The sequence below is a fragment of the Dendroctonus ponderosae genome, unplaced genomic scaffold (genome assembly GCF_020466585.1).
Source record: "Dendroctonus ponderosae isolate FM_Combo_2020 unplaced genomic scaffold, Dpon_F_20191213v2 Dpon_F_20191213_9, whole genome shotgun sequence".
NCBI classification, from domain to species: Eukaryota; Metazoa; Arthropoda; class Insecta; order Coleoptera; family Curculionidae; genus Dendroctonus; species Dendroctonus ponderosae.
The window spans coordinates 4341494-4354505 of NW_026019116.1; the positions used below are offsets into that span (position 1 = coordinate 4341494).

Here is a 13012-nt window from a genome sequence, read left to right on the forward strand (position 1 = left end):
TCTCCCGTGCTTTCCGACTCAGTCTCAGTCTTAGTCGGAAAGCACGGGAGATCACTTCGCCCACTGCCTCATCGCCCACTGCCTCATCGCCTTTGATAATGTCCATCGCAGTTATGGACGAAACGTCAGGAAGAAATTCCTATAGACCACGGCTTCAAAGCCCGGAAAACATTCCTAAATGTGATTCTCATGAATATTCCTCGTACATTTTCTCATGCTCTTCTCTGGGGTTTCAGGTGGTCGCGCAGAACGAGCCGTGGAACGGAGGAATTGTGGCGATGAACTCCTTTGGGTTCGGAGGTGCAAACGCACACATCGTGATCAGGTCCAACCCGAAGCCCAAGGAGAACTGGCCGCCCGGCCCAATCCCTCGCGTAGTTGGGGTTTCCGGTCGTACTGAGGAAGCTGTGAAGAATTTCCTGAGCAAAGTGAACCTGCATAAAGACGATGAGGAGTTCCTGGCCTTAGTTGACCAGGTGCACTCGAAGAACATCAACGGGCACTTCTACAGAGGGTACTCCGTGTTGAAGGAGGAACCAATAGTCGAGGTGAACTCAGTGGGAACCGACCGGCGCCCCATTTGCTTTGTCTTCTCGGGCATGGGCTCCCAATGGGCTGGAATGGCCAAAGACCTGATGCAGCTGCCAGTATTCCGGCAGTCAATCGACCGCTGCTCCGCAGCCCTCAAACCGCACGGCGTCAACTTGGAGGACATCATTGTGAACGGAACCAACGACACCTTCGACAACGTGCTGAACTCCTTCGTATCCATCGCCGCCATGCAGGTGGCGCTTACTGATGTTCTGAAAGCCGTGGACATTGAGCCAGACTTCATAGTGGGACACTCGGTAGGCGAAGTGGGCTGCGCCTACGCCGATGGCACCTTGACGGCTGAACAGGCCATTCTGGCCGCCTACAGTAGGGGGCGCGCGATTCTGGAGAGCAAACTCCCCGTGGGAGCGATGGCTGCCATCGGACTAACCTGGGAGGAGACCAAGGCCCGATGTCCTCCGGAGATTTTCCCCGCTTGCCACAATAGTGAGGATTCGGTGACCATTTCCGGGCCCCCGGATGCAATCAACAAGTTCGTGGCTCAGCTGCAGGCCGAGAACGTCTTTGCTAAGGCGGTGAACAGCTCAGGAACGGCGTTCCACAGTAAATACATCGCGGAGGCCGGACCGAAGCTGAGGACGGCCCTGGATGCCATCATCCCCAACCCCAAGCCCAGGACTCCCAGGTGGATTTCCTCTTCTATTCCGGAGGCGGCTTGGGGAACGCCGCTGGCCCAACAATCAAGCGCCGCCTACCACGTGAACAACCTGCTCTCCCAGGTGCTATTCCAGGAGGCGCTTGCTCACGTCCCAAAGGACGCCATAGCGATTGAGGTGGCCCCTACTGGCCTACTCCAGGCCATCCTGAAGCGAGCCTTAGGGGCGACCGCCACCAACATTTCCCTAGTAAAGCGGGGCTTTGCCGACAACATCGCTTTCTTGACATCGGCGCTGGGGAAGATCTACGCCGCTGGTGCTCAGCCCAGTCTGGGCAGTTTGTACCACCCAGTGAGTTTCCCTGTGGGCAGGGGCACGCCCATGATAAACTCGCTGATTGAATGGGACCACTCCACCGAGTGGTCAGTGGCCAGCTTTGCAGGCAAAGGCTCCAGATCAGGAGAGTTGGTGATTGATGTGGATCTGAGCAAAGAGTCTGATGCTTTCCTGGCGGGACACACCATTGATGGCCGTGTGCTCTTCCCAGCCACTGGCTATTTGACTTTGGTCTGGAAAAGCTTCGCAAAGTTGCGCAATGAAGACTACGAGCTGCTGCCCGTTCTTCTGGAAGACGTTCAGTTCCATAGGGCGACCATTCTCCCTAAGGAAGGCTCCGTTAAGTTCCTGATCAACATCTTTGAAGGCACCGGGGAGTTCGAGCTGTGCGAAGGCGGCTCGGTGGCCGTTACCGGAAAAATATCCGTTCCAGAGGATCCTTTCAAGGAAGCCCTGGACTTGCCCAAACCGTCGCCTCAAACCGAACAGGACGTGCTGCCGCTTAGCTTGCCCGACATCTACAAAGAGCTGCGTTTGCGCGGCTACGACTATGGCGGCATTTTCCGCGGTATCGCTGAAAGCGACAACAGAGGCACCAGTGGGAAGCTCAAGTGGGAGAACAACTGGATCAGCTTCATTGACACCATGCTGCAATTCTCCATCCTGGGGCAGAGCACCAGGGAGCTGTACCTGCCAACCCGCTTGCAACGCGCCTTCATCAACCCCAAAGAGCACCTGAGAGCTGTCCAGAGCTTGTCCGAAGGACAGGGAGTGGAGGTGAACATGTACCGCAACATCGGCGTGATCAAATCGGCCGGCATTGAACTCAGAGGAATGAAGGCCAGTCTAGCGCCGCGAAGACAACAGGCGCAAGCCGCTCCCAAGCTGGAAAAATACCAGTTTGTCCCACTGCAAAACCAAAGCAACGGCGAGGACGTGGAGAAGGCGCGAGCTAACGCTCTGACTGTCCTCAGCCAATTGGTGTTGGAGAATTCCTCTGGCGCCTCCAAGCTGAAGATCACAGAGTATCTGAACGAGAAGCCCATTGAAGCGTCGCTCTTGGCGCAAATCACGGAGATTCTGGAAAGCGAGCCCATGATAGCAATTGATCCCACTGTCGTCTCCAACGCCCCGGTGGACGTGGCGCTTCTAGAACCATTCGGCGGCAAGAACGTGGTAAAAGACGTGCGCTCTGCTCCCATAGACTCCAACGTCCATCTGGTAATCATCAGCGACGCACTCGTCTACAACCAAACCGTCCTGGTTGAGAACGCCAAGGCCTCCATCAAGGAGGGCGGGTTCGTGCTCCTGGAGGAAGCCAAAGGCCCGGTAGATGCCAAACAACTGGCAGCCTTAGGCCTGGAAGTGGTCAGCACCCAATCCACCGCCACAAAGACCTACATTCTCCTAAGGCCCCCGGTTGAGGTCGCCGCCGACTCCATTCTAGTGCAAGTGACCGAGGAGGACTTCAAGTGGGTGGAGCCGCTGAAGGAGGCCCTGGATCAGGCGGAAAGCACTGGCGCCAAAGTTTACGTCTACGTCTATGGCGAGAAACTCACTGGACTGGTGGGCTTGGTGAATTGCCTGACGCGCGAACCGGTAGGAGGCAGCAAAGTGCGCTCTGTTTTCATCCAGGGCGCGGCCGCCCCCAAGTTCAGCCTCAAGGCCTACGAAAAGCAACTGAAGCTGGACCTGGTGCACAACGTGCTGAAGAACAACACATGGGGAAGCTATCGGCATTTGCTCCTGGAGCAAAGCGCCGACTCAGGCACGCTCCAAGTGGAACACGCCTACATCAACACCCTGACCAGAGGAGACCTGGCCAGTTTGAGGTGGATCGAAGGACCTTTGTCCTACTACAAGGGAGATGACCCCAACAGTGAACTGTGCCACGTCTACTACGCCCCCTTGAACTTCCGCGACATTATGTTGGCTACTGGCAAGCTTCCACCAGATGCCCTGCCTGGGGACCTCGCCGGCCAAGATTGTATCTTGGGATTGGAGTTCTCTGGAAGAGACACCAGTGGGCGCCGAGTGATGGGCATGGTGGCGGCCAGATCGCTGGCCACCACTGTCCTGGCCGACCCCTCGTTCCTGTGGGAAGTTCCCGAGAAATGGAGCCTGGAAGAAGCAGCCACCATTCCAGTCGTCTACGGCACCAGCTACTACGCGCTGATAGTCAGAGGCAGGATGCAACCGGGCGAATCTGTGCTGGTGCATGCAGGAACTGGAGGTGTTGGTCAGGCTTCCATCGCCATTGCTCTTCACATGGGCTGCCAGGTCTTCACCACTGTATCCAGCCAGGCCAAGCGGGACTTTTTGAAGAAAACCTTCCCGCAGTTGACTGATGACAATATTGGCAACTCGCGTGATACAAGCTTCGAGCAATTGGTGCTCACGCAGACCAAAGGCCGAGGGGTGGACTTGGTGTTGAACTCTTTGGCGGCACATCAGCTGCAGGCCTCAGTCCGATGCTTGGCCATTGGGGGGCGGTTCCTCGAAATCGGCAAGGTGGACCTGAGCAACAACAGCCCCTTGGGAATGAGTGTGTTCCTCAAAAACACCACCTTCCACGGTATTCTGTTGGACGCCCTCTTTGACTCAGAGAGCGCGGAGAAAATGGAAGTTCGCCGACTAGTGACGGAGGGGATCAAGTCGGGGGCCGTGCGCCCACTCCCCAACACAGTCTACAACGAAAACCAGGTGGAGCAGGCCTTCAGATTCATGGCCTCTGGCAGGCACATCGGCAAAGTACTGTTGAAAATCAGAAGCGAGGAGTCGAGAAAAACGCAGCAAACCGTGCTGAAGACCGTGCCCGCGATTCCCCGCACCTACATGAACCCGGAAAAGAGCTACGTTCTGGTGGGCGGCTTGGGAGGCTTCGGCTTGGAACTGGCCGACTGGCTGGTGAAGCGGGGAGCGAAGAAACTCGTCCTCACTTCCAGAAGCGGTGTCAAAACCGGCTACCAATCGCTGCTAATCAGGCGTTGGCGTGAATCCGGAGTGACCGTTTGGGTGTCCACTTCGGATGCCACCTCAGCAAAGGGGGCCCGACGTCTGTTGGAGGAAGCCAGCGAATTGGGCCCGGTGGGCGGTATTTTCAATTTGGCGGTGGTGCTACGGGACGCCATCCTCAGCAACCAATCGGAGGCCGACTTCAAGACGGTGGCCAAACCCAAAGTAGATGGCTCCAAGCAATTAGACGCTGCCTCCAGAGCTCTCGCTCCACAGCTGGACTACTTTGTTAACTTTTCATCTGTGTCTTGCGGTCGCGGCAACATCGGCCAGACGAACTACGGCCTGGCCAACTCTGCTATGGAGCGCATCGCTGAAGCCAGACAAGAGGCTGGATTGCCTGGAGTGGCGATCCAATGGGGAGCCATTGGGGATGTGGGATTGATCCTTGAAAGCCTGGGCGGCTTGAACGATACGGAAGTGGGAGGCACTTTGCCTCAGAGAATGACTTCTTGTTTGGCGACAATGGATACTTTCCTGCAGCAGCCGCACGCTGTGGTGGCCAGTATGGTGCTGGCAGAGAAGCGCAAAGCTTCCAGCTCCAATCAAGTGAGTCTCACGGACGCTGTAGCCAACATTTTGGGCATCAAAGACACCAGCACTGTTGCCTCAGTTGCCACGTTGGCCGACCTTGGCATGGATTCCCTGATGGGGGCTGAAATCAAGCAGACCCTCGAGAGAAACTATGATCTGGTGCTGAGCGCACAGGAGATTCGCAGCTTGACCTTTGGAAAACTCCAGTGGCTGAGCAGCGGCGAGGCTTCCGCCCCAGCCGCAGCCGGAAAAGCCGACGATAATCTCGTAACATTCGAAAGCCTTGTCGAACTGATGCCCAGCAAGACCTTGGTGCAAGTGCCCAGCAAATCAAGCGACAACCAAAAGGCTCCAGTGTTCGTGGTGCATCCCATCGAGGGAGTCATTGACGCTCTGAAGTCCTTTGCTCAGAAAGTGGACGCTCCAGTGTTCGGCTTGCAGTGCGTAAAGGACGCGCCTCTGGACAACATCACTGACCTTGCCAGGTTCTACATCAAGGAGGTCCGGACTGTGCAAACTAAGGGGCCCTACACTTTGGTAAGTGCCCACAGAGGAGCCTTAAGAGGGTGGGACTGACGCTGTTGGTTTGCAGGTGGGGTATTCGTTTGGCGCCGTCGTGGCCTTTGAAATGGGCGTGCTGCTGGAGAAGGAGGGCGAGAAAGTGCGGCTGTTCTTCATTGATGGCTCGCCCAGCTACGTGGCCACTCACACTGGCAAGGCCAGGTCCAAGATCCGCCAAAGCGAAGTAGCCGAGGAGAGCGAAGCTCTCTGCTTCTTCATCTTGCAGTTCAAGGAAGTGGATCAACAGAAGGTATGTTTGATGATTTTTTGCCTAAACACTGCCATCCAGCATCTTGCAATGAAATAAAGCGGTAGGTAAATTGCTGAATTTTTTCTTCAGGTGGTCCAGGAACTAGCTGGTCTCAAATCTCTTAACGAGCGAGTTGTCAGGACGGTGCAAATCCTGGAAAAAGCGACACCGTTCTCTGGAGAACAAGTGAGCGCCGCAGCGCTCAGTTTCTTCTTAAAACTGAAGGCAGCCGACCAGTACAAGCCGGTGGAAAAGTTCAGCGGTTCAGTTACTTTGGTGAAAGCCAAAGACAACTTTGTGGAGTACGACGAGGACTACGGCCTGTCCAAGGTACGTTTTGGATGATTTTGGTTTTTACATACTTCTTGACTTATTGCCGGGATTTTCAACAGGTGTGCAAATCCAAGCCAGTGATCGAGGTTTTAAGCGGCAATCACCGAAGTATTCTCACTGGAAACACGGTCGAGCAGCTAGCGAATATTCTCCACCAGCGCGTTTTATCCGCGTAAAGTGAGTAGAACGTCTCAATTATATCACGGTTTGTTCCAAAGATACGAACACTTTCACCCATGACATTTTCGATGCATTCCAATGTTTCGGTTAATCTTCTATGTTTGTTTTTTTGTATATATCTACATACCTACTAAGTAGCGTTCTAGTTTCTAGCGATAGGTTTAATTTATTTTTCTAATAAAACTTGTAACAAATCAAAAAAATCAAAACCCTTGGTTTTTCGTGATAAAAATCCGAACTAACTTTAGATTTTAAGTAAGTTACGACTTGTTGTAGTCTGCTGGACGGATTGATATTAGTTTTAAGGATACTACGCTTTGGTTTGTTAAATGGCATTTTGCTGATTAGTTTGTGAGCGGCTTTTGAAGCTTGTCGGGTGTGTTGCTTCGCCTGACGCGGTTCAGACTGCCGAATTTGTACATTCAGTAGCAAAATACATTAAAAATATGAACAAACGTGCTTTATTATTTAGCCGAAACTGTTTACTGACCTTTGATGCTTAAACTAGGGTCCCTGATCTGTTTGCTTGAATCACAGGTGAATGATATGGTGATGGCAAACCTTTCTCCTTCAGTCACCTGCAAAACATACTTTAGAACCCTCGCTGTTGACTCGCTTGAGTACTACTCACTCTTTCCACAAAATGGGGGTTTTCGGCCCCTGACGTGAATATAGAGACGCGCCCCTTGCGGGGCTCCACCGTAACATTGGCGCGGGGGTTTTTCATGTTATCCAAATACACAAAGCGCCCGCCTTTGAAATTCACGCGGAAATCGTTCAAGTAAACCAGCGAGGTGTAATGGAAGGACTCGTAAGTGTGCTGCAAAATAGTCCTGTGAGTTGGCGGCTGACTGTTTTGGCTTTTTTCGTACTTTATCCACATGGACGTGCCAGTATTCGTCGTGGTCATGCGAGGGGGCTTCGCTGGTCAGTCGCGAGAAAAACGTCGGATGGGTGAGGAAGAGTTTGTTAACGTCCAGGCCAAAAGAGTCTGCGATAGCACTCTGGATTTTCTGGCTGCGATTACCAAGCGAAAAAAATCGGCAATTGAGTGGTTTCTCGTAGTCTCAGGGGCACTCACCGCACGTCTTTGTAAACCCTCAAATCAGTGGGAGTGATGAAATTCGTCTTTACGCTCTTGTACATGTTTATGAAATTCTTCTTGTACGACAAAGCCCCTGAATGCAAGTCCATGATCGTGGCCCCTCCGCTGGACCCGCCAAACGACATTCCTCTCTTTGCCAGCCACAAAAGAGTTGTAGCCTCATAATCCGTTACTATCACGTCACTGACATAACGTCCACATCTCTTGGGGACGCATCCAGAATATCGCTTGATTTCCTCCAAGTATTCCTCATCGCAATCCACGTGAACCCCCCGACCATTGTACACGGAGCCCTGCTTAGCTGGAATAGAAAACATGCGATCAAGCCCATGTTATTGGGAAAATGTCTCAACACTCACCAAGACTGGTTTCTTTGCCGTCTTTGGAAAAATACCACACGTAGATCACCACTCCTACAATGATAACACCCCTGCTGAAAAGTCGTTGGCCGTTAAAGCGCGGCAAAGGACCGTAGCGACTGAAAAAGAAACACAGGTACTTGATTCAAAAGAATTTTTGTGTTCAACTTGTTTGTAATAGCCCTGGGAAAGCACCGCAAAAGAAAAGATTTCAGTCACTGTGTAAAGTTTCTTACTAGGGCACACTTGCTGTCTTCGAGGGTTCCTCCTGTTTTGCCGCCTTTTTGGGGCTGCTGCTGGGTTCCGGCTGCCGCCCTTTTCGTCTGGACTTCAATTCGGCGCTCATAACTCACCCTGGGCTGAAAAAAAACAAAAAACCTGAGTTTTACCCGTGCCCCTTGTTTTCATTTTGTAAACGCTCTCACCTGGTGTCAAAGAAGACAAATTCACAATGTGGATGTTGAAGGCGGCCACAATTAACGCCGATTTCAGCTCAAAAACCATAGAATTTCTTTTCGGGGGGGTAAATCAATAATAAATTTAAGCGGAATTGAGGTTATGTAGTGCCAGCCCGATAAAAAAGGGAAACCTCGGGCGCTTGTTTGGCGTTGCCGGTTGTATGAAAATAGCCAAGATGTACCATTTAGAACCATGATACAATGAATACAAGGTAGGATATTAATCGGTCGAAAACTCGATGTTTGTTACATATCATCCGCGGCACCACAAACCGCATATTCCGTCGTAAATAATAGGAAAGTAACATTGGGTCATTGTTTGAACTTCCGTCTCTTGAATCATAATGTACTATTTCTGCAGATACATTTTCAGCTAACGCGATACTTTATTGCACAACTGGCAACTGTGGTAGTCTGCAAAATAAATACATTTTCGTTACTTTTAATTTTCAAGTCTAAAATCTGCTGCAAAGCATCTTGTAATTATAAGGAAGATTTATAAAAAAATAATTAAATGTGACAAAGACTAAATAAGCTATATTTAATCACATTTAGCAGACAGGAAAAAAGCACGCCCGGCAGTGATTTCCACTGACGTCACGCAAATCGACGCAAGATCCTACCTTGTATTCATTGTATCATGATTTAGAACTTTACTATGCGCCGAAAAGATCCAACACCTTAGAAAATCAAAACTCAAAACCATTGCGTCCCATTGGCCAACGGCATGCCCCGATTTATTGCCTATTGATAAGTAGGTGTAATAAAGGTTTCCTTATGAACGGTTTGCAGTTTTCTCAAAAAAGTCCAAATTTCCAGAACGATGTTAGTTTGCTCGGTTTTTTGATAGCAAAATCGTCTCAAAAGTCGCCGTCTTTTTCGACATTTCTCAAGAACTATTTAAGCCACAGAGCTCGTTTTGGTATCATCGAAAAGATAATTTAAAGCCCTATTCACGCAAAGTGAGGAAATGGCTGTAGTTTTCACACAAGAAAGAAAATTTGAGTATCACGCATTTAGGTACAAGATTAGGTCAAAAATTCATGTTTCTCGTCACGTTTTTGCTTATTTCTCGGAAAGAAATTCAGCTCGGGAGCTCATTTTCAATTCAAAAATTTCATTTTCAAAAAAGACCAAATTTCCAGGATGAAGTTAGTTTGCTCGTTTTTTTGATAGCAAAATCGTCTCAAAATTACGCCGTCTTTTTCGACATTTCTCAAGAACCATTTAAGCCGCAGAGCTAGTTTAGGTCAAGGGCGGATCCAGCTTTCAAGTCAAGGGCGGGTTATGTAGTAGAAATTCAGTGTTTTGTTGTCTAATGAAATTAGAAAAAATATCGTTAGTCGATATAAACCCAGCACAAGGGAGGGGTCATAACTCCCATGACCCCTCCCTGGATCCGCCCTTGCTTATAACGGAGTTTTATCGTAAAATTCCCGTTTATTATACTAAACGCTTTTAATACACTGCAAATATTCTCTATTGAACCAAAGTACTCTTTTTGCCTAAACATTGTAGGTAAGCACTAACATTTAAGCATACACAACTACTAGCCCCTATGAACACGCCCCTTTTTGGCCAAAATTTGAAATTTGATTTCTACTTACTCCTTAAGGAATTATTACTGCGAAGCATCCAAATATCGTTATTAAGCGTAAAAAAGAACACGAAAATACCATCAGTTTTGACATAGGTTGTCAACTAATATCTACGTTGACAAAATGGTTGTTGCCATCGACTGGCTTGTTGCCAAGCAACGTCGACGCGGCAAATTCAAAATTTGGCATTTAACGGCGACTAGTGTCATTATACGGATAGGTGTAATAACAAATTTCCTGTTTATGAATGTGCACGAAATGCCTGGTGAGTTGCCACTTTCTCTTGAACAATTTGCCGCATGCCAGACACTTGAAGCTCATTTGTTTCCTGCAGTCCTGCCTCAGGTGGGTTTTCAGGCTGCGGATGTCCTTGTAGGATTTGTCGCATCCACTGCATTTGACTCTGGCTGGAACGGGAAAACCATGTTAAAAACTGGCTCTGGTCAGGAAAAGTAAAGAATTCCGAGACAAAAGGTTTATTGGCGCTGATTCTACAAAGTCGCGTGTTTGTTATAAAGATGGTTCTGCAGGTTCACTCGCTGATAGGCCAGGTAATCGCAATATTGACACTTCCAGGTGGGTTCCTTCTGACATTCCCACTTCAGGTGCCTGCGCAGAGAGCACTGTTGTCTATAACTGCGGCCGCAGGTTTGACAATTGAAATGAGTCTCTAAAAACAAGAATAACCTGAGTCAGAGCGCTGAAGCCCCCAGAGGTCGCAATGAAACACACACTTTCAGTAGTGTTTAATCTTTATTTGGTCGTGTGCGCCCTCCTCATGTGGGCAGTTAGATAGTCGCTTCTTTTAAACACCTTTTGGCACTTTGAGCAGATGAACTTGAGGCCGCGAATGCAGGTTATGATGTGCCGCTTCAAATTCCCCTTTTCACTATACTGATTGCCGCATTTTTCACATGCAAAGACATGTTTTGATTTACCTAAAAAAATATTTCATTGGTAATTCTTGACAATTTGAACGTGCGCTGTCTCGGTCGAGGGTTGCAAGGGAATTTTCATGATTTTCTATTTTGAGTCAATTTACGCGAATCTAATACAATTTTAAATTTTTTACGTACAGACACTTACATAGTTTATAAGGCACTGAAGTACACTTAAATGTTAGTAAATAGGACATTGACGCTAGACTAAGTAGATGGTTTAAAATTAATACAATTTTCCTATATCGGGTGTTGAGTGGCGCATTGACAAGTCAAAGTCGAAAAAACAAGCCTTGCTCTTCTAGTGGTCTGCTGTTGGCTAAAATTGCGGGAGTTTTCCAGATTTGTGGGAAATTTATCAAAAAGGGGCGTTTCCCCAACCGGTTGGTGCAGTTTCCCGACTGGAATCGCGCGTTTTGAGGCAAAAACGGTTTTAAAACTTTCTGACGTTCCTTGTCATCATGTGTAGAATGACAGGTGCACACTTAACTTAAGTGCTCAACTGCTGTTTTTTGCATTTTTTTCGAAGAAAATTGGTAATTTTTTCAAAATGTTTTTTGAAAAAATCGCAGTTTTTCCGTTGAAAACTTTCTGACGTTCGCTGTCATTCTAGGTTTAGATTGACTCAATTGGACTTTTCAGGCTTTTCAGGACTTGCAGTCGATGGAAATTCGCATTATCCATCCAATCAAGTTGGCAGGTTTTAAGCGCATTTTAGTTATTTAATATAAAGAAATCAAATAATAAAATTAGACAACTCTGAGTGCAGGACAGGACCGACTCGCAAGCAGTTCTGATCGAATGTGCAGATGACACAACTCAAATTGTTCCAATGCGTCAAACCTCACCCGCTCTACAGTTAAAATAACTAAATCTATTTTGGACATTTTTGGATATTTTAGTCAGTTCTGTATATGAATAAAATTCAATAAAATTTAATAAAACATCGCCACCCCAGTTTTCCTAAGTGGAAAGCGATTTGCACCACTAATTTATGGTGGGCAGTATTGCATAATTCAAAAAACATTTTTTTGGAAACGCACTTGGAAGTTAGGGCGACGAAACACAGTACATTAACGAATACTACTTATATAAGTAAATTCAACAAATACCATAAACGCTCTATCTAAACTTGCTACCCCTGATGTGACTTAATTAGCTAAATTTAAAAACCTGTGCACTTGCCGATACACGTAACATCCTTATAAATACTTAGAACATTAACTTGGTTAAAATTCGAAAAAAGAAGATCCCACCAGCTGCCTGAGCACGTTAAACAGGATTTTGATTGGACGCTCTCAACTATCCAAATGGAATATTGCTTCAAACGCCCTAAAGGGCTTTCTTCTCATTGAGCGCCAGCCCCCCCAAAAACCTGGCCTTGCTCTCGTACTCCTCCACTGCGTCCTCACCATCATCTTCCTCCTCTGGGCCACCCAGAGCCGAGTTGCTCGTTTCCTCCTCTTTAGGCGATTCGTCCTGTTCAGTAATCGTCACCTCCAAATTCTCCAGCAATGACGGTTCGCGATTCTTGAAGCTGCTCTTCAGTGCGTATTTGTCAGGAAATCGAATGCAGGCCTTCCTCATCATGTGCACATAGCATGTCTGCTTCATGTTGAATAACGTCCCGCACCATTCACAGGAGTAGGGAGGACCTGCAACCCCCATCATAATTACCACGTGGTAAGCAGGTAAGTGGTAAGCATAAATACCCTTATTACCTGCCGATAATGTGCGTCGTTTGCGTGGATTGTTCTGCTGGCACACTTTGTTCTTAATGTGGTAATCCATCGCAGTTATCCCTTTGAACTGTTTATCGCATTTGGGGCACTTTAGCTGCTTGGGGTCAGCTGGAAAACAACAGTTTATTACCACAGGAAGGTCTCATTATAGTCATCATCACCCTAGGGAATAGTGGGAATTATATCGTGTGTTTTAGTGTACTTTATTCACGACTGATTCAAGTTTCGCTAACGGTGCTTTTTGGGGGTGTGGAAACAAGCCTGATGACTAAAATTCGAAACTTTTGCACCCAATAAAACAGTCTTTGCTCTGCAAAACGCACTCGAAAGTGGATTCGCAGCTTCACTGGTTTCTGAACAAATAACTGTTAAATTCCCGCCTGTATTTCCAAGCG

The 13012-nt window shown here is 48.3% G+C and overlaps 2 protein-coding genes across 2 annotated transcripts in view; one reads left to right on the forward strand and one right to left on the reverse strand.

Moving 5' to 3' along the window:
- The window catches only part of LOC109541738 (fatty acid synthase), a 10873-nt gene extending 4001 nt beyond the window's left edge, over positions 1 to 6872 (forward strand). Inside the window, exons 6-9 of the mRNA XM_019910669.2 lie at positions 237 to 5630; positions 5686 to 5904; positions 5995 to 6234; positions 6297 to 6872. Coding sequence (XP_019766228.2) covers positions 237 to 5630; positions 5686 to 5904; positions 5995 to 6234; positions 6297 to 6413 — 5970 coding nt within the window. The 3' untranslated portion in view covers positions 6414 to 6872. The remainder of the gene's footprint in view (positions 1 to 236; positions 5631 to 5685; positions 5905 to 5994; positions 6235 to 6296) is intronic.
- The window catches only part of LOC109541741 (2-oxoglutarate and iron-dependent oxygenase domain-containing protein 3), a 20684-nt gene extending 11994 nt beyond the window's left edge, over positions 1 to 8690 (reverse strand). Inside the window, exons 1-7 of the mRNA XM_019910672.2 lie at positions 8307 to 8690; positions 8118 to 8240; positions 7882 to 8000; positions 7499 to 7823; positions 7290 to 7434; positions 7049 to 7237; positions 6908 to 6995 (exon numbers count right to left, since the gene is read on the reverse strand). Of these exons, the coding sequence (XP_019766231.1) occupies positions 6908 to 6995; positions 7049 to 7237; positions 7290 to 7434; positions 7499 to 7823; positions 7882 to 8000; positions 8118 to 8227 (976 nt within the window). The 5' untranslated portion in view covers positions 8228 to 8240; positions 8307 to 8690. The remainder of the gene's footprint in view (positions 1 to 6907; positions 6996 to 7048; positions 7238 to 7289; positions 7435 to 7498; positions 7824 to 7881; positions 8001 to 8117; positions 8241 to 8306) is intronic.
- Between the last annotated feature and the right edge of the window lie 4322 nt (positions 8691 to 13012).